Source organism: Mytilus californianus, unplaced genomic scaffold (genome assembly GCF_021869535.1).
Source record: "Mytilus californianus isolate M0D057914Y unplaced genomic scaffold, xbMytCali1.0.p SCAF_2, whole genome shotgun sequence".
NCBI lineage: Eukaryota > Metazoa > Mollusca > Bivalvia > Mytilida > Mytilidae > Mytilus > Mytilus californianus.
Window position 1 is genome coordinate 120,639,846 of NW_026262668.1, and position 23,567 is coordinate 120,663,412.

At 33.5% G+C, this 23,567-nt stretch overlaps 2 protein-coding genes across 5 annotated transcripts in view; one reads left to right on the plus strand and one right to left on the minus strand.

The window, feature by feature from the left end:
• LOC127728681 (serine/threonine-protein kinase 11-interacting protein-like) overlaps positions 1–23,567 on the minus strand; it is a 480,863-nt gene that overhangs the window by 168,066 nt on the left and 289,230 nt on the right. The gene's annotated exons all lie outside the window — the stretch shown is intronic.
• The window catches only part of LOC127728689 (ATP-dependent zinc metalloprotease YME1L1-like), a 41,113-nt gene continuing 31,463 nt past the window's right edge, over positions 13,918–23,567 (plus strand). The window contains exons 1-5 of the mRNA XM_052236302.1: positions 13,918–14,021; positions 18,457–18,621; positions 19,014–19,155; positions 19,969–20,073; positions 21,048–21,133. Coding sequence (XP_052092262.1) covers positions 13,992–14,021; positions 18,457–18,621; positions 19,014–19,155; positions 19,969–20,073; positions 21,048–21,133 — 528 coding nt within the window. The 5' untranslated portion in view covers positions 13,918–13,991. The remainder of the gene's footprint in view (positions 14,022–18,456; positions 18,622–19,013; positions 19,156–19,968; positions 20,074–21,047; positions 21,134–23,567) is intronic.

A 23,567-nucleotide genomic window follows, 5' to 3' on the forward strand; every position in this document is an offset into this window, starting at 1 on the left:
CAAAAGGTTCAATACCACAAAAGGAAGGTTGGGATTGTTTTTGGGGGTGATGGTCCCAACCGTTTAGGAATTAGGGGTCAAAAAGGGGCCAAAACAAGCATTTTTCTAGTTTCAGAACAATAACTTGTGTATAAGTATTTTGATTGCTCTGAAATTGTACCACAAGGTTCAATACCACAAACATAAGGTTGGGATTCATTTTGGGGTAATTGCCCAAACCGTTTAGGAATAAGGGGCCAAAAAGGGTCTAAAACAAGCATTTTTCTAGTTTTCAGACAAAACTTGTGTTTAAGTGTATGGATGTCTCTTAATTTGTACCACATTTTACAAAAAGAAAATTGCTTCAAAATTAATTTTTTGAGAAAGGGGGACGGGGGAATTTTTTATTGGGGGGGGGGGGGGTCAATTTTTTTTCCTCAAGATTTAAGAAATTGTCAATTTTCCAAAGAAAAAAATAGGGGGTCACAATTTATTTTGCTTATTCTTTGTTTATAGTCTGAAAACAGATTTACTAAGTATTGCGCAACAGCACAGTGTATTGCACAACAGCAAGAAATCTTCAATTGAATATAAATTCAAATCATACACCCAATTTCAAGTCCTTTGACTACATTTATTCTGTGTCAGAAACCTATAATGTGTCAAATATTTAATTACAATCCAAATTCAGACCTGTTTCAAGCTTGAATATTGTGTCCATTTTTGCCCCAATTGTTCAGGGTTGGACCTCTGCGGTTGTATCCAGCTGCGCTCGGCGAAGCAGTTTTTTTAAAATTTTTATATTTTTGTCAAAGGGTCCAAGTTAATATTTTGTCAAAATTCTATGAAATTAAAGGAGCCAAATTAATTTTAGTCAAGGTGTTTGGTACCACCTTAATCAAGTATACACACAATTTTATCAGCATCATTTTCTGTTCAATATCATTTTATTGTAGTACCACCACATATATAGCAGTACAATAGATGATTTATAGGTATCTAAACAGGTGAATAGGCATTTTTTCTCATTATACAAAATTTTGTAACAATTTATTACATAAGACTGCATTCTTAGCAATAGGAGTGAATTTCCATGTACATTTGTCATATTTTATCAAATAGTCCATTCCTATGTATGTTGGCATTTGTTTTTGTAGCAGTTCAGTGTTTATGTTGTTCCGTTGTTTTCCTCTTATAGTTGATGTGTTTCCCTCGGTTTTGGTTTGTGACCCGGATTTGTTTCAGTTAAATCAATTTATGACTATTGAACAGCAGTATACTACTGTTGCTTTTATTTAGATTCTCAGAGTTATTGTTCTCGTTACATTTTAAGAAAAATACAAAAAAAATGTATTCATATTTGTATAATAACAAAATTACAGTATTTTGGTTCATTACCCAGTATTCAACAATATATCCTTTCAGATTTGAAATAAAATGTTCAGAGGTTTAAAAGTTTACTTTGCATGTATGAATTTCTTCATTTGATCTGAAAACATTTTTTAGTCTTTTTTGTCTTTTGTTTATATTAAAAGTAATGTATAATGTATTATCATTAAGAATTGCAGTTTTATATAATAATAATTTTCTTGTCTGAAATTGGAGACTGTAAGTATAAAATTGAAATCCACTGTATTTGACGTGTTCTTTTTTAAATAAAAAAAATATCTTTCTGTAATTTTGCCTTTGTCAAGCTAGACAGGTATTACAAGACAAGACAATGTATTACATTTTCTGTATAGGTGTGGACAGCTAATTAAGTAAGGATTCTTGCATGGATTGATTTTACTGAAGACAAATTGTTCCACTAACACCTGAGCAGAAGCCAACAACAAAGTTAATAATTATTTCCTGCCTATAATGTATGTAACAGTATTGATACTACTAACTTCAAAACTTTCTATCATGATTTAATGCAAAATTTTAAAAATATTTGTGATTACTTGTTCTTAATCCCTTTCAACATTAATTAAAAGAAATAATTTTTTTTGCATACTGTAAATTCAGAAATGTTTGTGTGCATTTATTATTGCGATTTTAACATGACATACCAAAATGTGAGAATAATTATTGGGATTACAGGAAAAGCTGCATACAAATATATGTGTCAGATTTCAAAATGCAAGTTCTTATTATTGCGATAGTCACCGATTCGCATTATTCCCAAATATAAAAATCTCACGATAATTTCTGAATTAATAGTAACTATTTTATATATTTTAAAAGGATTTTCATTAGAACTGATCTGTTTTCAATAGTTTAATATTTTGATTTTGGTGCAAAGTATAACCATATTTTCCTCTCAGCCTTTGCGTTTGAATTCATCATAAGCAATACATGCACTGTGACAAGTTCAGTAATCATGACTGCAAGCCTTCTTTCATAGAGTTTTATACAGTATTGATTGCTATAGCCTGTGCCTCTTTCAGGATAGCAATCTTGTCAGTGGTTGGCTTCGTTTAAATTTACTAGTGAATACTTGTTGTCCTATGAAAACATTGATTTTGATGGGAACATGTGATTGTCTATAACTTCATTAACAAGGTTAATAGCTTGAAACATGGTATATTGAACTTTGAATTCATTTATATATATTGCAGGAAAGAAACATTTTATTGTGATTCATCATTTCAGTTTCTAATGCATTCTGGGAATTAAAAAAAAAGAGCAAACACCAAAATGTGATTTGCTAACAGCATCCTCAACAATAGATTTCAAACCAATGACATTAAGTTATTTTCCCTATGCCTTAGGAACAATTATCTTGCCATCAATATTATATGATTGCTATTAAGGTTCATCATAACAAAATGGAAAAAAAAATGGCTGTGTTTACAACTTAAAACTTATTCCGAGTTTAGAGTAACATGGTGCAGTGGAAGTTTTAAAGCCTCGCTTCCACTAGATATAGAAAAGTTAAATTCATTTCTGTTTTTCAGAAAAAAAAAATGAATTTTTGATTTTGGTGGGATTTTATTTTTTTCGTTTGTGCACAAGGTGTTAAAATAAACTAAGTTTGATTATATCTTTGAGATGCCCCCTCTCAGGTAACAATTGTATTGTATTGATTGTATTGTATTCTTTGATATATATGTTATATTAAGGTATATAGGAAATTTTTTTCTGAGACAAGTGCCTGTGGATATGGACAATAGATATCTTCACAACAATATGCATTAACTGAGTGGACAATATCAAAGGTTTAATGCAGGTGTTTGTTTGTTTTACCATCATCTGCAGTTATGACAAACAATGTTGATCTTATTCCAAAAAAAGATTTTATCTTTCAAAATAAAAATGCATTTAACTGTTATATATCTGGTAGATGCTAGGCCTTAAAACTTTTCCAACTGCACAGGTTTGTATGTACTCTTTTAATTTTCGAATTGTAAACACAGCCATTTGTTATGATGAGAAAACAGTATTAGTTTAACTTTTAATCAAATGTCACAGGATAGAAGAAAATAAAATAATAATTCAAAACAAATATGTATCAAATCGATATAAACCAAACCACCATTTGTCCCATGCATTCTCATATCTTTTAGAAATAACACATATTTGATCAAGTTCAAATGAAGAAAATGTCAAACACGTCTTATAATTCCCACAGATTGTAGTGCTATACAATATCAGTGATTACAACTTGGATAAGATGTTTATAACGTGGCATTGGTGTCCTTTCATTGCACAGGTGTTCATTAGCTGATCTTGATGCCCAGCCCACGTAGAGGTGTTAGCTGGTCTTGGTGCTAGCCTCCTCCAATGAAAAGGTGTTCATTAGCTGTCGTTCTGATATACGGGTGTTCGTTATAAGCTCTTGGTGTCCTTTTAAATATGTGGTTTAGACGACAGAGGCACATAACAAACATGGCGTCGCTAAGTCTAAATGACATTAATAAATTTATGAACGCAACTATTATATAATGTGAGCTTTGTGATAAACGTTTTTATGGTATGGCAGCCTTAGTAGGACATCCCTGTAGGGACGATAATTAAGCTGGATAAATATAAGAACTACACGGACAATAACAGTAAGGGGACGATTATTTGATATTCTGGGGAGGGGAAGGGCAGGACGATTTTTTGCGGATTTATTATTCATTTTAATCTGTTGCTAATGATGTCTATTTTTTCAGCTCTTACCAGGCCGCTATATTCATATGTAATATCCTCCTGTCCCCCACCCAACCCCCCAAAAAAATATCAAATGGTTTTCCCCTCATTTAACACAAGTTCAACATGTTTAAATTGATTTATTGTTGGTGGCTTATTTTTAACGTCCAGTGACAAATATTTCATGCCTGTTCAGGAAAACACGTGTTTAAAAGTCAGGTATACAATGTAAAAAATCCTTTAAAGGAGATGTGGTATGATTGCCAATGAGGCAACTATCCACCAGAGTTCAAATGAATGGATGTAAGCAATTATAGGCAACCGTACGGTTTTCAACAATGACAAAAACCCATACCATATAGTCGGCTAATAAAGTCCCCGACATGAAAAATGATAAACAATTCAAACGAAAAATCTAACGGCCTAAATATATATAACAAAACAATTTACAAAAAATCAAATATGAGTCGACAGATATGAACCAACGACAACCACTGAACTTCAGACTCCTGAATTGGGACAGGCACATAAAGAATATGGCAGGGTTAAACATGTTTGTGAGCGCTCAACCCTCCGCTAAACTGGGATAGTGGTGTATCAGTACAACACAAGAACAGACTGTAAAAATCAGTTGCAATTAGATTAACTCAAAAGATCGGTACGAGACTCAAAAAACAACTAATATCAAGACAATAGACACAAAGCACCGAAATAGAAGTATTTTCAGCTAATGAAAGTTTGTTCAAAGCTAATTACAACTAACACTGAAATAAATCTCCCATATTAAAGTATCAATCAAAACACAAGCAACGGATTTAGTCATAAACAGTCTGAGAAACACCATGACCTTGTAGACCTTGTATACATGTACGTGCATATACAATTAAGGTTTTCGAAAAGTGGTGGTCCGAAGGTTTTGCCCATCGAAATTTTGCAACAGAAATAAGTTAGGACCAGCAGAATTTTTTTAAGGACCACCAGGGAAAATGATTTTGAGAACTCTGCGTTGTCTTTGCTTTATACAAAAATAATCCAGTTTGGTCACTTTAAAAAAATGGATAGACAAGATGTCCATTTCGATCATATGCCAAACAAACATTGACAAATTCTTGTACAGTTAAGATTATTCCTGAAAGTCAAATGGTCGGGGCTTTAAGACGGATTTGTTTTGCAAAATTGTGTTAAGACAGCATAAAGAAAAAAATGTCACGAACACGGCGATTTCTTCCAAACCATTTTTCTTTGTTTTTACACGTATTGTATAATTGCATCAATGCCAAAACAGAGCACACTATATTACAGTCATGTCTATCGTATGGGAACTAACGTAACTTAATTTTCTAATGAATCATCGTAAACTTCATTTATGTCATCCAACATAAAAAAAAAAAAATCAGCTATTTTCGACGGCAAATTGAATTTTTATTTTATTGCTTCTTCAACGGAATATCTCCAGAAGAGGTCCAGATTCATTTTTTTGGACTCTTCACCAGAAGACATTCTGGAGATGTACAGAAGAGACACGCCCCTGGGGCGTGTTTTATTGGTATCTTCTGTACATCTCCAGACTGTCTTCTGGTGAAGAGTCCAAAAAAAATGAATCTGGACCTCTTCTGGAGATATTCTGTAGAAGAAGCAATAAAATAAAAATTCAATTTGCCGTCGAATGTAGCAGATTTTTTTTTTTTATGTTGGGTGACATAAATGAAGTTTACGATGATTTATTAGAAAATTAAGATACGTCAATTCAGTCGGTAGACATGACTGTAATAGTGTGCTCTGATTTTGGCATTGATGTAGTTATACAATAAGTGTAAAAACAAAGAAATTAGTTGGAAGAAATCGCTGTGTTCGTCACATTTTTTTCTTTATGCTTTCCTAACTCAATTTGGGTAAACAAATCCGGCTTAAAGCTCCGACCATTTAATTTTCAGGAATAATTTTAAACTGTACAAAAAATTGTCAATGTTTGTCTGGTATATGCTCGAAAAGGACATCTTGTCTATCAAACATTTTTGAAGTAACCAAACTGGATTATTTTTGTATATAAAAGATATCGCAGAGTTCTCAAAATCTTTTTTCCCTGGTGGTCCTTGAGGAAAATCTGCTGGTCCTTGCTATTATTTCAATTGCAAAATTTCGATGGTCAAAACCTTCGGACCATCACAAGGTATACAAGGTCACGGCGTTTCTCAGACTGTTTATGACTAAATCCGTTGGATACTTAAGTTTGGGAGAACAAGATATATCAGTGTTACTTGTAATTATAGCTTTGAACTAACTTTCATTATTTGCAAATACTCTTATTTCGGTGCTTTGTGTCTATTGGCTTAATGTTGTTTTTTGTGTCTCGTACCGATCTTTTGGGTTAATCTTATTGCAACTGATTTTTACAGTTTGTTCTTATGTTGAACTGTTACACCACTGTCCCAGTTTAAGGGAGGGTTGAGCGCTCAAAAACATGTTTAACCCTGCCATGTTCTTTATGTGCCTGTCCTAAGTCAGAAGCCTGTAGTTCAGTGGTTGTCTGTCGACTCATTTGATTTTTTGTAAATTGTTTTGTAATGTATAATTAGGCCGTTAGTTTTTTTATTTGAATTGTTTCACATTTTTCATGTCGGGGCCTTTTATTGGTTTTTGTCATTGTTGAAGGCCGTACGGATGCTTATAATTGCTTACATTCACTTCATTTGAAATTGCGTGGATAGTTGCCTCATTGGCTATCATACTACATCTCCTTATTTTCATATTATATACCTGACTTTTAAACTCGTGTTTTCTTGAACATGCATGAAATATTTGTCACATGACGTAAAAAATAAGTAACCAACAATCATGCAATCAATTTAAACTTTGTTAAATAAGGGTAAAACATTTGATATATTTCTTTTGTGGTGGGGTGGGGGACAATAGGATTTTAAATATGAATATGATGACCAGGTCAGAGCTGAAAAAATAAGCATGATTAGCGGCAGATTAAAATGAATAATAAATCCGCAAAAAATCATCCTGCACCGTACCCCTCCCCAGAATATCAAATAGTCGTCCCTTTACTGTAATTGTTCGTGTAGTTCTTATATTTATCCAGCTTATTGTCCCTACAGGGATGTCCTACTAAGACTGCCATACCATAAAAACGTTTACCACACAGCTCACATTCTATTATATCAGCATTTATAAATTTATTAAAGTCATTTAGACTAAGCGACGCCATGTTTGTTATGTGCCTCTGCCGTCTAAACTACCTATATAAAAGGAAGAGGGAGAAGAGAGCCAGAAGATCTTCCCAATGCAAAAAAAAACAGAAATGGACCTCTTCTGGCTCACTACCGAAGAACAAAAAAACACGCCCCAGTTGTTCGTTATGAGGCCTTGTTTATTAGCTGGCATTGGTGTACTTCCGATGCACAGGTGAACATCAGCTGGTCTTGATGTCCTTCCGATTCGAAGGGGTTAATTAGCTTGTATCCCAGGGGCGTAGCTACCCGGTCAGCAAGTGCATCCGCATCGTTTACACCAAAAGAAAAAAGAAAAAAAAACGAGAGAGAGAGAGAGAGAGAGAGAGAGAGAGAGAGAGAGAGAGACGGACAGAGTTGGAGGGACATTAACGTGATGCATCTATTATCTTAATTTTATTTTAAAAAAATGCAAGTTAAGGTGTGTTAAATGCAGAAATATATGTCCATAAATGAATATGCGTTTGAGTCCTTAAAATATTTCTATTGATATGAAACGATTTACAGACACACTGAGTGATATTATTTGTGGTATGTGACCTCTACCCCCCAATCACACACGATGACACAAAATTAGACGAAAAGTTGAAAACAGAAGGTCCCACCTAAAGAAGAATCAGTGCAATTTTCTGGGATTCCGTCAATTTGTTTTCAAGGAATTGAGACAATCTGTATTCATAAGCGAATTTAGATGATCTAGTTGACAGAGGCCTAAAGCGTTTTTGGCGAAAAAATATGACGATACCCTTACAAATTAGGCAAAAAAAACCGTTTGTATTCATATGCAAAAAATAGCACAACTTAGTAACAAATTATTTTTCTTTAAATCAATATCCGTATTCAATGGAAATGCGATTGCAAAAACAGGATTTTTAAATTTCGTACTGGACATGCTCTGATTTGGCACCGTTTTTCCTGCTTCCCTCTGTCTGTCACAAAATCGTATAAACAACAAATCAACAGCTTCATTATATTTTGGCTAATTTATAAAAGGACAAGTTAAGAATTGAAAAAAGTGAGATTTGTTTCAACAAACTGATTTAACTGAAGTATAAAGTTTCATGGTTTCAAATTGTTTGTACACTAACAGTCTGATTGGAGTTTGTTGCCTTGGGTATAAATAAATTGAGATCTATCATATTTTAAATATGATAGCCAATAACCAAACTATATAAACCAGTGTAATTGGTTTTCCAGAACGGTTTTAGTACGGGATTAGCAAATAAGAATACAGCTTAGGATTTTGAACTATATTCAAACTGGCTACAAAAACAAATTATCATGATTCATTTCTTTGAACTTCTTCAAAACAAAGAATTTACATGTACCTCAGAATGGAACATACAGTGGTTGCCTGCTATTTATCAAGTTGTAATGTTATCTATTTATATATCGGAAGAGCGAGAAATGATTTCTTAAACAAGAAAATTATGCCCAATATTGAACAGCAGTTTCATTAAGAATCCATGTCAGTTTTTCTACATCTTATATAAAAAAAAATGAGGTAAAATCATGCATGATGCCATCTTTATATAACAATTATCAGATTTTATATACCAAACAGGCATTTAGGTTCACAATTGCATTTCTTTTTTTAAAGAATGTTACTTGTTTATTATATTATTTTGTAGTCGCCCAGTTGCCAATATTTCATACATATTCTAAACGAGAACAAAACAATACGTCGGTAATTTGATGACGGTAGGGCGGGAACTTTGGTCTACTGCTGTCGGAAGTGTGTCTATTAAGTGCAGGAATTTCCCCTTGTAACTTGTCAGCTAAGCACGGACCGCTAAACACTGAAGTTGTTCAAGTTGTGTCAGGAAATAAATATATGATTATTTCTATAAAGGTTCAAATCAGGTTGCCGAAATGAAATCTAGATATTAGGTGTACGTCCGTTTATGACAATTTCGCCGGTTAGTTCGTATTTAAGACTTCGATTCAATCTGATTGATTGTTTTAATGTTTATGCTAACAGAAACTCCACATATAGTATTGTATTTATGTTTGTTGTTTGTTTTTTTATACATCTACTTTGTTCAATACAAATAAAAGCATATGGAACAAATTTCCGTGATTTTAAAAGCTCTCACGGCGCACAAAAAAACGCAAAAGACAATGTTAATTCTTCATTAGACTCGAAGTTAAACAAATAGTTGACCAAAAAACCACAACAAAAATGTACAAGTTTTATAACGGTTTTGAATGCTTTGAAACGTTATATATGCAGAGCTTCCGGGGCGCTTCGCCTCCCTGGTCCCCCTATCAGGGCTTTGCCCTGGACCCACTGGCAGCCTTGAGCGGCCCCCAGACCCCTCGCCTTTAGTTTGTGATTCCACTTCATTAAGAAGGTAGCTACGCCCCTGCTGTCCTCCCGGTGCACAGGTGTTGATTAGCTGGTCTTGAAGTGCTCTCGATGCACAATTGTTCATTAGCTGGCCTTGGTGTGCTTCTGATGCATAGGTCTTTTATATGGTAAGCGGACAGAAAGTCACAAATTTGGTACGACAAAATGTCACAATTAATTTGTTAATTACTGTTTCGATATATAAGGGAAAGTTCTCGAAATAATTTATTTTTATTACATTTATTCATTTTACAGTTTAGGAAATAGTTCAAAGCCTTGATAAATGGAAATTTATCAAATTTTAATCATGTTAAGGATAATTTTATTTCTTGGCACCATGAAGCCATATTTAAAGTACCAAGCCACTTTGACAAAATGTTTTCTTAACAACTATTTGATCATTGGTGATTTTTTTTAAAATAAATTTTGTTTACAAAGTAGCTTTATATGAAGTAGACATAAGTTCAAGAAAAAATACAAAAATGTTTTTAAAAATAAGTATTTTCTTATTGAAAGAAAAACAATCTCAAAACTGAATTGTGACTTCTTGTCACTGACTTTTTGTCTGTGACTTTCTGTCCTACATTCTTTATTAGCTGGGATTGAAGTCCTTCCGGTGCTTAAGTGTTCATTAGCTGGCCTTGGGTGTCCTTCCGATGTAAAGGTGTTAGATGGCCTAGGTGTCGTTCCGATGTACTTTTATTAAATAGCATACACTAATATTGTATAAAGTTTGTATTGTATTGTACAAATTTTGGTAATTTCATTGCACTAAATAGATATTTTATGTTTAAATTGGGATAAATTGTTTTTATAAATAGTCCACGTATGCAACAGTATGTAATCATCGGATGTCGATGGAATATTGTATACCTAAAGAAGAAGATGTACAGGTGTTCATTAGCTGGCCTATATGTGCTTCCGATGCATAAGTGTTCATTATCTGCAAGGCAACATGTGTTAATTTCCTGGCCTTGGTGTCGTTACTTTGCACAAGTGTTCGGGTGACTAGTTGGCTTTTATGTCTTTCCAACGTAGAGATGTTTGCAGGCTTTTGTGTCCTTCCGATGCACATAAGCTGGCCTTTATATTGTTCATTAGGTGTTCATTAGCTTCAGATGAACTGGTGTTCATTAGCTGGTCTAAAAGTCCTTTTGATGCACAGGTGTTCATTGGCTGGCATCGGTGTCCTTCCCGGGCACAGATGTTTCTTAGCTGGCCTCTCCGATGCACAGGTGTTCATTAGCTTAAATTGGTGTCCTTCAAATACACACGTGTTAATTACCTGGCCTTTGTGTCCTTACGTGTACAGGAGTTTCCGAAAAAGTTGTCTGTGCAGCTTAAAAAAAATTGAAGGAAAAATATATTTTTTTTCAAAATCGATTATCCGTTCAACTATCTTACTATTTTTTCTGGTAATAGTATAATATTATGTCCCAGTTTTAGAATAACTTGGTCGTCTTGAGTTTTTCTTTAATAAACATCCAGCTCAAAGGCGTTTTTTTTTGTTAACTTATACAATACAATACAATACAATACAATACAATACAATACAATACAATACAATACAATACAATACAAAACAATACAATACAAAACAATTCAATTCAATTCAATTCAATTCAATTCAATTCAATTCAATTCAATTCAATTCAATTCAATTCAATTCAATTCAATTCAATTCAATTCAATTCAATTCAATTCAATTCAATTCAATTCAATTCAATTCAATTCAATTCAATTCAATTCAATTCAATTCAATTCAATGTGGCCTAGGAATGATTCACTAGGTCAGTACACTAACATTGAATTGACTTACACTCATATTGTGTGTTTTTTTTTTAAATGGAGTCTCTTTCAGGAGGATGGGAATGCCCTTTACCGTCAGGCGTCAAACGGTTTTTTTCGGCTACCGTTAGCGTCAAATTGGTTAAAATTTTACCGTGATTCGTCAAAATATCGTTATCGTGATTCGTCAGAGGTCTCAAATAATTATCGTTACCGTTATTTTTGGAGAAAATTTAACGTGATTCGTCAAAATCAGTCTTTTTTTTATCGTCTTAAAGAAAGTGTACATTCTATCGTCATGCACCAAAAATTACCGTTAACGTCTTTTGGCAAGATTTTTTTACCGTTATTCGTCATGAAGGTATCCCCATTACGACCCTCTTTCAGTCCAGAGATAATTAAATTACATAATAAAATTGAAAATGGAAATGGGGAATGTGTCAAAGAGACAACAACCCGACCATAGTACAGACAACAGCAGAAGGTCACCAACAGGTCTTCAATGCAGCGATAAATTCCCGCACCCGGAGGCGTCCTTCAGCTGGCCCCTAAACAAATATATATACTAGTTCAGTGATAATGAACGCCATTCTAAACTCCAAATTGTACACAAGAAACTAAAATTAAAAATAATACAAGACTAACAAAGGCTAGACGCTCCTGACTTGGGACAGGCGCAAAAATGCGGCGGGGTTAAACATGTTTATGAGATCTGAACCCTCCCCCTATACCTCTAGCCAATGTAGAAAAGTAAACGCATAACAATACGCACATTAAAATTCAGTTCAAGAGAAGTCCGAGTCTAATGTCAGAAGATGTAACCAAAGAAAATAAACAAAATGACAATAATACATAAATAACATCAGACTACTAGCAGTTAACTGACATGCCAGCTCCAGACTTCAATTAAACTGATTGAAAGATTATGTCTTCATCGTATGAATATCAGGCACAATCCTTCCCGTTAGGGGTTTAGTATCATACCATCATAACATATATGAGAAGAACATAACCCGTGTCATGCCAACAACTGGTTTTTAAATAAATGTGTTTAGTGCCGATGCAAAGACCCTATAAGTGAATCAATATTAACGCCAAAATATGCAATCTTTAATGACCTGACAACAGTATCGTAACTATATCCCTTCTTAATAAGTCTATTTAAAGGTTTTTTTAGCTTCAGAGGTGAATACTGACATTTTTGTGCTTTATAAAGAATATTTCCCTAAAAAATTGGATGTGAAATACCTGAACGTATAAGAAGTCTGCATGTTGAGCTATATTTACGAATGATGTCCTTATACCGATGATAAAATTTAGTAAATGTTTTGACTAGTTTGTGATATCGAAAACCCTGGTGTAATAATTTTTCCGTAATACATAAATTTCTCTCGTTAAAATCTAAAACATTGTTACATACACGAGCGAATCGTACAAGTTGAGATATATAAACACCGTAAGATGGTGACAAGGGAACGTCACCATCTAAAAATGGATAATTAACGATAGGAAATGAAAAATCATCTCTTTTATCATATATTTTAGTATTAAGCTTTCCATTAATGATATAGATATCAAGATCGAGGAAAGGGCAGTGGTCATTGTTAGTATTAGCTTTATTTAAAGTAAGTTCAACAGGATAAATTTCTTTAGTATACATACTGAAGTCGTCATTATTGAGAGCCAAAATATCATCCAAATATCTAAAAGTATTATTAAATTTGTGTATCAGATGTTGTTTCGATGGGTCTTTGCTGATTTTTGTCATAAATTGTAACTCATAGCAATACAAAAAAAGGTCCGCAATAAGTGGTGCACAGTTAGTCCCATTGGAATTCCGATAACCTGACGATATACGGAATCTCCAAAGCGAACAAAAATGTTATCTAGTAAAAATTCAAGGGCATACTATAGTATCAAAGCATGTCCAATTGACATAGTTTTTTTGTTTATTGCTACTAAAAATGACCTAAAAGAGTTTGAACATATATATTCACATTCTGACTTTTTAAATGCCCACTTTAATTAGGTGTGGTTAATTAAGTTTTTTTAGAACTTCTGAATTCTCACGGCTCATTAGCCATATAAACATTTTTCTGGATTACAATATTTTAGATTAGGATATATATTTAACCAGAGATTTACCAATGACTTTGGTGTATATTTTTCTACAAGTTTCAATTTTTTTATAATGTAAGGAGAAAATGAACCTCATCTTCCATAATCTGAAGCGTTTCGCGGAAAACTGCAAAAGGGGAAAGATCTATTTCTGAGTATTTGCAAATGCGGTATATTTTGCCTCTAGATTTCTACTGTCACTAGTATGGACTGTGAGCGTATATGATCTGATATATAGCAAAAGACGGATCGTTAAATGATGTCTTATTATTCGATTATATTTCGGTTGTTAATCATATTCCCAAAGCCGAATTGTCCAATGAAATGTGACGTTACAAAACAGACCGGTCAAGGTCGGATCTGATGAAAGTTCCCTAGACCATACTTCGCACATCATCAACAGCATGTTGTCTAACAGTATTTACCAACCACAGGTAAATAAGTGTTTTGATATTAGATTAAGAAATAAACCGTTCAAATGCCCTGTTTTTGTACAGAATTGATATTTGTGTCTTCATTCTAAACCAACTGGAAGGCTCTCTCATGTGGTTTCGTAACCATAAATTAACTCAGTAAAAGTGAACCAGAGATCACCCACATATCAACACAGCCTCTTTAATAGTGGATTTTGGAGACATCCTATCTTGAATTTCTTATCAGAGCCATTTAATTTATTGTTACAACCACGAAAATGTTCTTGATCAACCAAGATAACGAAGATTATGTAAACTCACCATTGAATCATATAAAGATAATTGCTTATTACTCAATAAATAAGGGTGCCCATCTATATCTGTATCTTTACAATCTTGAACCTTATCCTAAGTTCAAATTTGACACAACTTGTCTCTTGGTACTTCTTGGTTTCCTCATCACAAATACGTTTCTTTGTCTGTCACATTTTTGGTTTTCAGATGGAGAACCTATTTTTGAAATGAATTGAAATTTTAATGGAAGGTTTTAAACCACTAAAGACAGGTTCAGTTAGATTATTGTCGTATTAACTTTTACCATGCCAGAACTAGGAACCCTGAATGTTGGAAAAATAAACAATTTTGTGATTTCCAGATGATAATCATGATAATAGAAATACCTTTTTATACGACTGCAAAAAAATTTTGTGGTCGTATATAGGCCAGTTCCGGGATATGGTTTTCAGACGAATCTGTCGTTGACTTCCTTCACCACATGACAAAAATGTATGCATCGTCAGTTCCAACACATGTTGAGGAAATGGGTGAAAAAGTTTGATTTTATACTGCACAAAATATTTTGGAAATTAAAATCTAATAAGATTGTCACCCTCCCTCAGTCATCAGTGTTCCAGCTAGGATTTCAAAAGGGCAGGGAGCCAATCATGAAAAGGGCACTTTAGCACGATGATTGATATTTCAAAAAGGGCATGTCAAACATTGTCTTATGTTTACTGCAGGGGTTTCAGCTAGGAGTTTTGAGGGAATTTAGTCACTTTTGCGCTAGATGAAAATCAACCTTATTTTGGGTAACAGTATTAAAGGGACCATGCAAGGATGTATATTACGCAGCGGCGTTTTGTAGAATTATTTTTATTTCATTAGTGAAATGAATTGTGCATGTCAGTTAAAATACTACACTAGATCTGCAATACAGTCAGGAACAATATCTAACATTTTCTCCAGGGGCCAACCTTGATCCCAAAACTTTTTTCCAAGGGCCCAGTAGAAATTTTAAGGCCCTACCAGGGTATTTTTACTACAGGTATATACTTACTAATAGTCCATATACATGTAGCCCAGTGTTTCTGATTTTGATAGAAATAATAAATGAATTATAATAAACCACATTGAGATTTTCAGAATTAAAATACATTTTACCATGTCTTTTCAGACTGTTCAAACTTATATTTGTAATATTTATATATAACCCACCCCCCCCCCCCCCCCCCCCCTTTTTTTCCATTTTACACACCCTTAGATGTAGAGTATTAAAGTATTATCAGTTTCACCCCAAGAAACTATTCATTTTTAATGAAATAATCTTAGCAGTTAATCAAATTAAAATCTTACTGTCTATAAATAACAATGAAATGTAAATGTTTCTTGTTAAATGGTTTTCCAAATTTTCCCGCCAAAAAAGCACATGGCTTTCAACAAATGTAAACAAAGCAGTCAATTTGTGATCATGGATTACAGCTTTAATTAATTTAATTTGGATATAGATATTCAATGAAAGGTACATTCAAGCATTGTTTTTACTTTCTTCTGGATTAAAACTAGTTTAAAAGATCAATTAAAAAAAAATCTTTGACATAACAACAAACGATCTACAGATACATCAAACGCAAATTGTTATCTTTTGAGAAATATTGAAATTAAAATGCTGACTGACCGAATTTAATGAGAAAAATTATTACAATGGTAAATTATGAAGTTTAATTAACGGATAAATGACCCATCCGATGTCGATAAGCGGATTATCTGTAATCACAACTTATTACACCTGCTGTAAATGTTAATTAGCTGAGGGTCATAAACTTGTCATAAATATGAAGACAGGTAGAATAATTGTATTTTCATCAAAATATTACGGCAATAAAGGCATGGACTTACGAAAAGGGCAGGGCGTCAGAAAAAGGTCACAGGGCGGAACTCGGGAAAGGGCGGATGGACCGCCCTGTGAAAACGACCTAGCTGGAACCCTGGTCATACAGGAATGAAGATTACATACTTACGGAACATAGATTATTTCTATACTACCCTACAGAGTGACGATTATGAAAGTGCTGGAAACATTTAATAGAGCAGGGATACAGGCACGCCTTCTATCTGGTAAATGACGTCATAAAGGCGTGCGAAATTGAAGATCATTTCCGGTGAAAGACATGATTCAAGAAATGACACATTGGTATGACGTTGGCAGCGTCGTCGTCCGAGACACACTGGTTTTCGCACAATAACTTTAGTTTAAGTGAATGGATCTATATGAAATTTTACCATAAGGTTCAATACCACAAAAGGAAGGTTGAGATTGATTTTGGGGGTTATGGTACCAACAGTTAAGGAATTAGGGGCCAAAAATAAGCATTTTTGTAACTTCCAGACAATAACTTGTGTTTAAGTGTATGGATCTCTCTGAAATTATACGACAAGTTTCCATACCACAAAGGGATGGTTAGGATTGGCTTTGGGGGTTATGGCCCAAACCGTTTAGGAATTAGGGGCAAAAAAGGGGAAAAAACAAGGATTTCCTGGTTAATGGACAATTTAAAAGCAGTGCAAGGGAGGTAATCCAAAAACAAAATTGTACAATGTTGGATTACCTTCCTTACACTGCTTTTAAATTATCTATTTAAGACTTTTATGATGTATTTAAATTGGTAATTATGGTTGCAAACTCCATTGGAAATTTGAATTGAGATTATGACCATATCTTGATGGAAAGAATTTTTTTTTTGCAAAAAAAGGGGGGGGGGGGGGTTAAAAAAAAAATTGTTTTGTGGGAGGGGGTCAATTACGCAACAGCATAGTGTATTTCACAAAAGCAAAAAAAAAGGGGGGGGTAAATTTAATTTTTTTTGGTTGTTGTTAGGGGGGGTCAATTCGCAACAGCGTAGTGTATTGCACAAAAGCAAAAAAATGAATATAAATTCAAAATCATATAACCAATTCTAAGTTCTTTGACTACAGTTATTCGGTGTCAGAAACCTATAATGTGTCAAACATTTAATTACAATCCAAATTCAGACCTGTATCAAGCGCGAATATTGTGTCTATTTTCGACCCAACTGTTCAGGGTTGGACCTCTGAGGTCGTATCCAGCTGCGCTCGTATCCAGCTGCGCTCAGCGAAGCATTTTATTGAAATTAATTGAAATTTTGTGTAATATTATGAGCCTCTAAAGAAAGGTTAAGTTTCCCTTTTACCTTTCCAGAGTTGTGGTACTTGAAGGTTGGAATAATTCAAAATGTTTTGGTATACCTATGATAAAGGGAGAACCCTTTTTATGCCCCCGCTATAGCGGTGGGGGCATTAAGTTTTACCCTTGTCAGTCTGTACGTACAAACGTCCCAAAATTGGTTTCCGTTCTCTAACTTGAGTTTGCCTCAACCAAATGTTATGACACTTTTACACAATGCTTATTACCACAAAACACAGATCAAGTTTGAATTTTGGTGGCGTCACTTTAACTGTTCTAGAGTTATGCCTCTTTATAAATGGAAAAGTGCAAAATTTTACGTTTCCTTTCTCTAACTTATGTTTGCCTCAACCAAATGTTATGAAACTTATACACAATGCTTATTACCACAAAACACAGATCAAGTTTGAATTTTGGTGGCGTCACTTTAACCGTTCTTCAGTTATGTCCCTATATAACTATATGATATGCAAGCGGGGGCATCATCTGTGTCCACATGTGGATAGTGTGGACACTATCCACATTTATTTCCAATGATTTGAACTTTTAATGGAATGTTTTGGACCACTAAAGACATAAAAATACAAATTTCTTGTTCACTTATACCATTCAAGTGTTATGGTACTTGATTGCTGGAAAATTCAAAATTTGGTGGTTTCCAGGTTTTAAATGGAAAACCCCTTTCTGAAATTGTAATGGAAAGTTTTGGACCTAAGCATAGGTTAAGTGCGATTTTTCATTGTTTTCACTTTAACAATTACAGAGTTCCGTTCGAGTACTTGATTTTTTTGGGGTTTCCATATAATTCATTGGAATGTTTTGGACTGCTTTACAAAATAATGTGCTCTCAGTTGCTGACAGCAGGGGTGATGTAATCAATGGAACCCTCTAGTTTTCTATGAAATTCATCATTATTTATAAAATTTGAGGCAGTGATGGTATTAAAGAACAATCAATGAACATTTATTGTTTCAGGTTGTTGCTGCATTGTCACAGTTTTCTTCTTTATTGAGCTCTGCCAGATCAGGATCTAGTTCTGGTACCTACAGAAGAGTAAATACTCAAAGAACCAACAGAAAGACAAAACAAACAGCTAGTCAAGCAGCCAAAGAAACAGATGAAGTTAAAAAGGCAACAGAGGTATCATTAGTACACTCAGTCTAATTCAGACCATACATGTGACTGCAAAAGGAAGATTATTCTTATATTTTCAAACCTCTGGGTTTTCTTTTTTTTTGCCAGGTGGGAGAAGAGGCCTTATAGAGTACTTCATTTGTGTTATCAATTCCTGCTAAAATTTTCAACCCAAAACCTTCAAACATTTTGGTATGTTTCTTTTTTATACATTTTGTACATTGATGGTGAGCACCAGACCTAATTAAACATTTGAAGAATTTTTGCTAAATAAGGTTCTGATATAAAACAAATAAAGTCCCAGAAGTAAACAAATTAAAAAAATAAGAAGGTATTGTGTTTATTAAACTTTCAAACCAAATTGCAGAAGTTTGATTTAATAAAAATTTATTTTGCAGGAATATGAGATAGATATAAATGATGTTATATCACTGCCGTCACAGATCAACATTCAAGAGTTATCTCCCCACATGTCTTTGATTCATAAAGGTTGTCATGTGTCACATGTTTCAACTGACACATTTTTTGAAAACAAATCAGGTAAGCAAACTACTAGTATTAACATGATTAAAGTTAACATTTCATTTACCAAAATTATTTTTCTACTTTTAAACATATATGTGGTATAAGTCAGTATCCTATGATAATTTCAGTAGAAATTCCCTAATCATACCTTCTGGTTGACAAGCTTTTTCCAGATTTATTGCCCATGACAAAAATGCAAGATTAATTATTGTGATTTCAGGAGATGAGGCACAAAAATAATGCTTTATAAATTTGAAATGCAAGTTTTTATCTTTGCAAAACGTATCCCATTCCCATTGCAATTTTTGAAATAATAAAAACATTGCAAACATTTCTCAAGTTACAGTACTAGTTCTGGGTGACTAACTCATTGCCAAATTCAAGTTTTAATTTTGATTCTGGTGATCAACATTTGTTAGTCGTAGCTAACGTACAACTTTTGCTCTTTAAAGATTTTTTTGTGGAAATTGAATAATAATAATTTATCAGGACTTTTTTTTTTACAAATACACTATGAATTTCACAGTTTGATAATATTATGGACACTATAAACCCATGAACAAACCCAGTGTATGTCACTGATATACTTCACCTTTCATATGGACTATGAGTGACGCCCATTTAACAATGAGACTGCATATTTTATAGATGTGTTAGTATACAATGGTTTGCTATTGACTATTGTCAATCACATTGTAGACTTACTAAGAATAAACAGGAATGATAGGTCTGTATAAATATATGTGATATTCATGTTATTTCACAATGTTTGATTTTAATTTTAAAGTCTGGTGAGAGTAAGTTTTGACTTTCTTATATTAATTGCAGGGTTATCAGAAGAATTTGTAAACAGTGATGTCCATCAAGAAGTCCAAAGAGTTTTAAGAACAGAACCTTTTAGAAAACTTCTGAAAACATGTACAAATAATCTTTGTAAGATAATTTGAACAAGATATTTTTGGTTGGGTAGCATTGGTCACCTTTTCTGTCAGTAATTGAAATAACATGTTTCCCTTTGCAAATCTGGATTTTGTTCATTTTATATGAAATAATATTGGGTAACAGTTTTGTAAATTGTTGGTTTTCGGCTTATTAGAATTTTATGAAACAATATTGGGTAACAGTTTGTAAATTGTTGGTTTTTGGCTTATCAAAATTTTATAATACACTATTGGGTAACAGTTTTATAAATTGTTGGTTTCTGCTCATCAAAATTTTATGAAACAATATTGGGTAACAGTTTTGTTAATTGTTGGTTTTTGGCTCATCAAAATTTTATGAAACAATATTGGGTAACAGTTTTGTAAATTGTTGGTCTTGGCTCATCAAAATTTTATGAACCAGTATTGGGTAACAGTTTTGTAATTTGTTGGTTTTGGCTCATCAAAATTTTATAAAACAATATTGGGTAACAGTTTTGTAAATTGTTGGTTTTTGGCTCACCAATGCCAGAAAACCATAAAAAAATTAAATGAACACACTCAATCAATGTTCACATACAATTAAAGAAGCTACAAGCAACCAGGAAATAAAACTTATGAAAAAAAAAGAAGTTATTATCAAGTTTCACTTCTCTCTACTAGCATTGAGCATTCACTGTGGTTAATAGTTTAAAATAACAAATGAAAAGACAGAAAAAGCATAGAAATGTAATGCATAAAGAAAACAAACAGCATTCAACAATTATAAATTCTATGAAACTTTCATGGCAGCAATGAGCATAGAGTTTATCAAATGATAGACTTGTTGAGATTTATGTTTTGTTTTAGACATTATTGCTGTTTTATGTTGGAAATTATTGCTGCTTTGTGTTAGACATAAGTGTAATTTCTCTTGGTAGATTTATAATTAAATATTTCTTATTGTGTACACATTATACTTTTATCAAACCAAATGTATCTTAACAGATTATCAACAGACAAGAGGATTTAAAACACAGAGATTGAAATCTGTTGGAATTGGAGGACAGAAATCTGATTCTGAATTAAACAAAGTATGGATATATATCATGTAGCCTGTTTATTTTTGTTATACAAATTTTAAGTGGATACATAGATCTGTATATTTGATAAGTATGTTGCACAATGCAAGAATAATTCTTCAATTCTTAAAAAGGAGAACTGGAATTTAAAAAAAAACATTGTGAATTGTTTATGTCTATGCTGTAAAACTTGATCTTGACATTACATTTACATGCATTTCAATATTGAATTGTATTTTCACTTTTCTTACCTGTTCATTGATTGCTCGATACAAATGTTTATTTTGTCACATGGACTTTTTGTCACAGACTTGTCAGAAATGATCATTGTGAAATGAAGAATATATTAAGCAAGTTCATACCTGCAGATATTAAGAATTTAACATCAGAATATATCTTGATGCATTTGAAGGTGCAGCCAAGGATGCACAGATGTAATGGAGGGCAGAGTTCGCGAAAACTTATTTTGACCCGTCGGTCATGGGACCGACAAAGCATGATTATTTGTCAGTCCTACAAAATTTTAGCCAGTCCTACAAAATCTGTCAATTTTATCCTGAAAAAAAATTAATAACATATTTTATCGAAAAATAACTTTATTAATATTAGTTTTATTCTTCGCACCCACAGGCAAATTAACAATGAAGGACCAGTTCAGGTCTTCTGATTGTTCTTATTTAAAGTCATCTTCACTATCCATTTCATCATCTGAATCACTTTCTCGGCTGTTACAGTATTTGTTTGCTCCATTGTAGGGTTCAATCGCCGATTGTTTGCCAGGGATGGCTCTATGGACAAATTAAGTAGGCCACGTGTAGATCGCCGCTTTGGTTTGTTTATAATAAATCCGTAAACCAGTACCGGAAATTGGCAGCGGATACATCTGATAACCGATGTAAACACTTATTGGAAACAGTTGTGGTACATATAATAACCGATGTAAAAAAGTGCCGAAATATGCACTACAACGGCCGTTTTTACATCGGTCATTGGGACCGGCACTAGCCTTCAAAATACTGGTCCGAGCCTCATTTTGACCGACAGGACCGACCATTTTCGTGAACTCTGGGAGGGTGCTCAAATTTCATGAAAACAGAATTAACATCTGAACATTTGTTATGATTAAGCCATTGTTCCTAAGGAGGGGGTATACTGGTTTACCTCTGTCAGAGCTTCATTCCACCTGTCTGTCCAATGAAACTTTCGTCACATATTCCTCAAACTACACACATCCATTTTGCATCAAATTCTTGTTACAGAATACTTTGTTTATAACTTCAAAATCAGTTTAGAATTTATACATTACTGTTAGCAGTATTGATTATTTTTGTTTATCAAGTTAGTAGGGGATACAGAGAAGTCAAGAATATCATAGGCCAAAAACAATGTATTTGGTATTGTAATGTTGTTTAAGGAACAAGAAATAAGACGATTATACATTACATAATAAATCGTCACTGAAAATGTAGTAAAATTTGGCACAATGTTAATTCACCCTCAATTTTGTTAGAGGAAATCATACTCTTGAAAACTTGCAGCCAATTTAGCAGATGACAATATTAATGGTACCAAGTTTTTTATGCCACCACCGTAGTGGAGGGGGCATTAAGTTTTACCCTATGTATGTCCCAAAATTGGTTTCTGTTCTCTAACTTTAGTTTGCCTCAACCAAATGTTATGAAACTTATACACAATGCTTACTACCACAAAACACAGATCAAGTTTGAATTTTGGTGGCGTCACTTTAACCTTTCTACAGTTATGCCACTTTACAAATGGAAAAATTACTGAATTTGTTTCCGTTCTCTAACTTTAGTTGGCCTCAACCGAATGTTATGAAACTTATACACAATGCTTATTACCACAAAACACGGATGGAGTTTGAATTTGGGTAGCGTCACTTTTACCATTCTAGAGTTATGCCCCTTTACAAATGGAAAAATTGCTGAATTTTTCGTTTCCTTTAACTTTAGTTTGCCTCAGACCAATGTTATGAAACTCATGTACAATGCTTATTACCACAAAACACAGATCAATTTTGAATTTTGGTGGCCTCACTTTTACTGTTCTAGAGTTATGCCCCTTTACAAATGGAAAAATTGCTTAATTTTTCGTTTTTGTTCTCTAACTTAAGTTTGCATCAACCAAATGTGATGAAACTTATACCCTATGCTTATTACCACAAAACACAGATCAAGTACAAATTTAAGTAGTGTCACTTTGACCGTTCTTGAGTTATGTCCCTTTATAACATTATATGCAAGCAGGTGCATCATCTGTGTCCCATGGACACATTCCCCATTTATGTAAAAAAATTCAAAACTTGGTGTCAACCCTACAGTTAACAAGTGTATTATATCCTTTAACCAAATGGAAGGGGACAGTCTGTGCCAAAAACTTTTTGAGGCACTAGCCCATAGGGCTAGTTGAATAAAAAAAACACTAG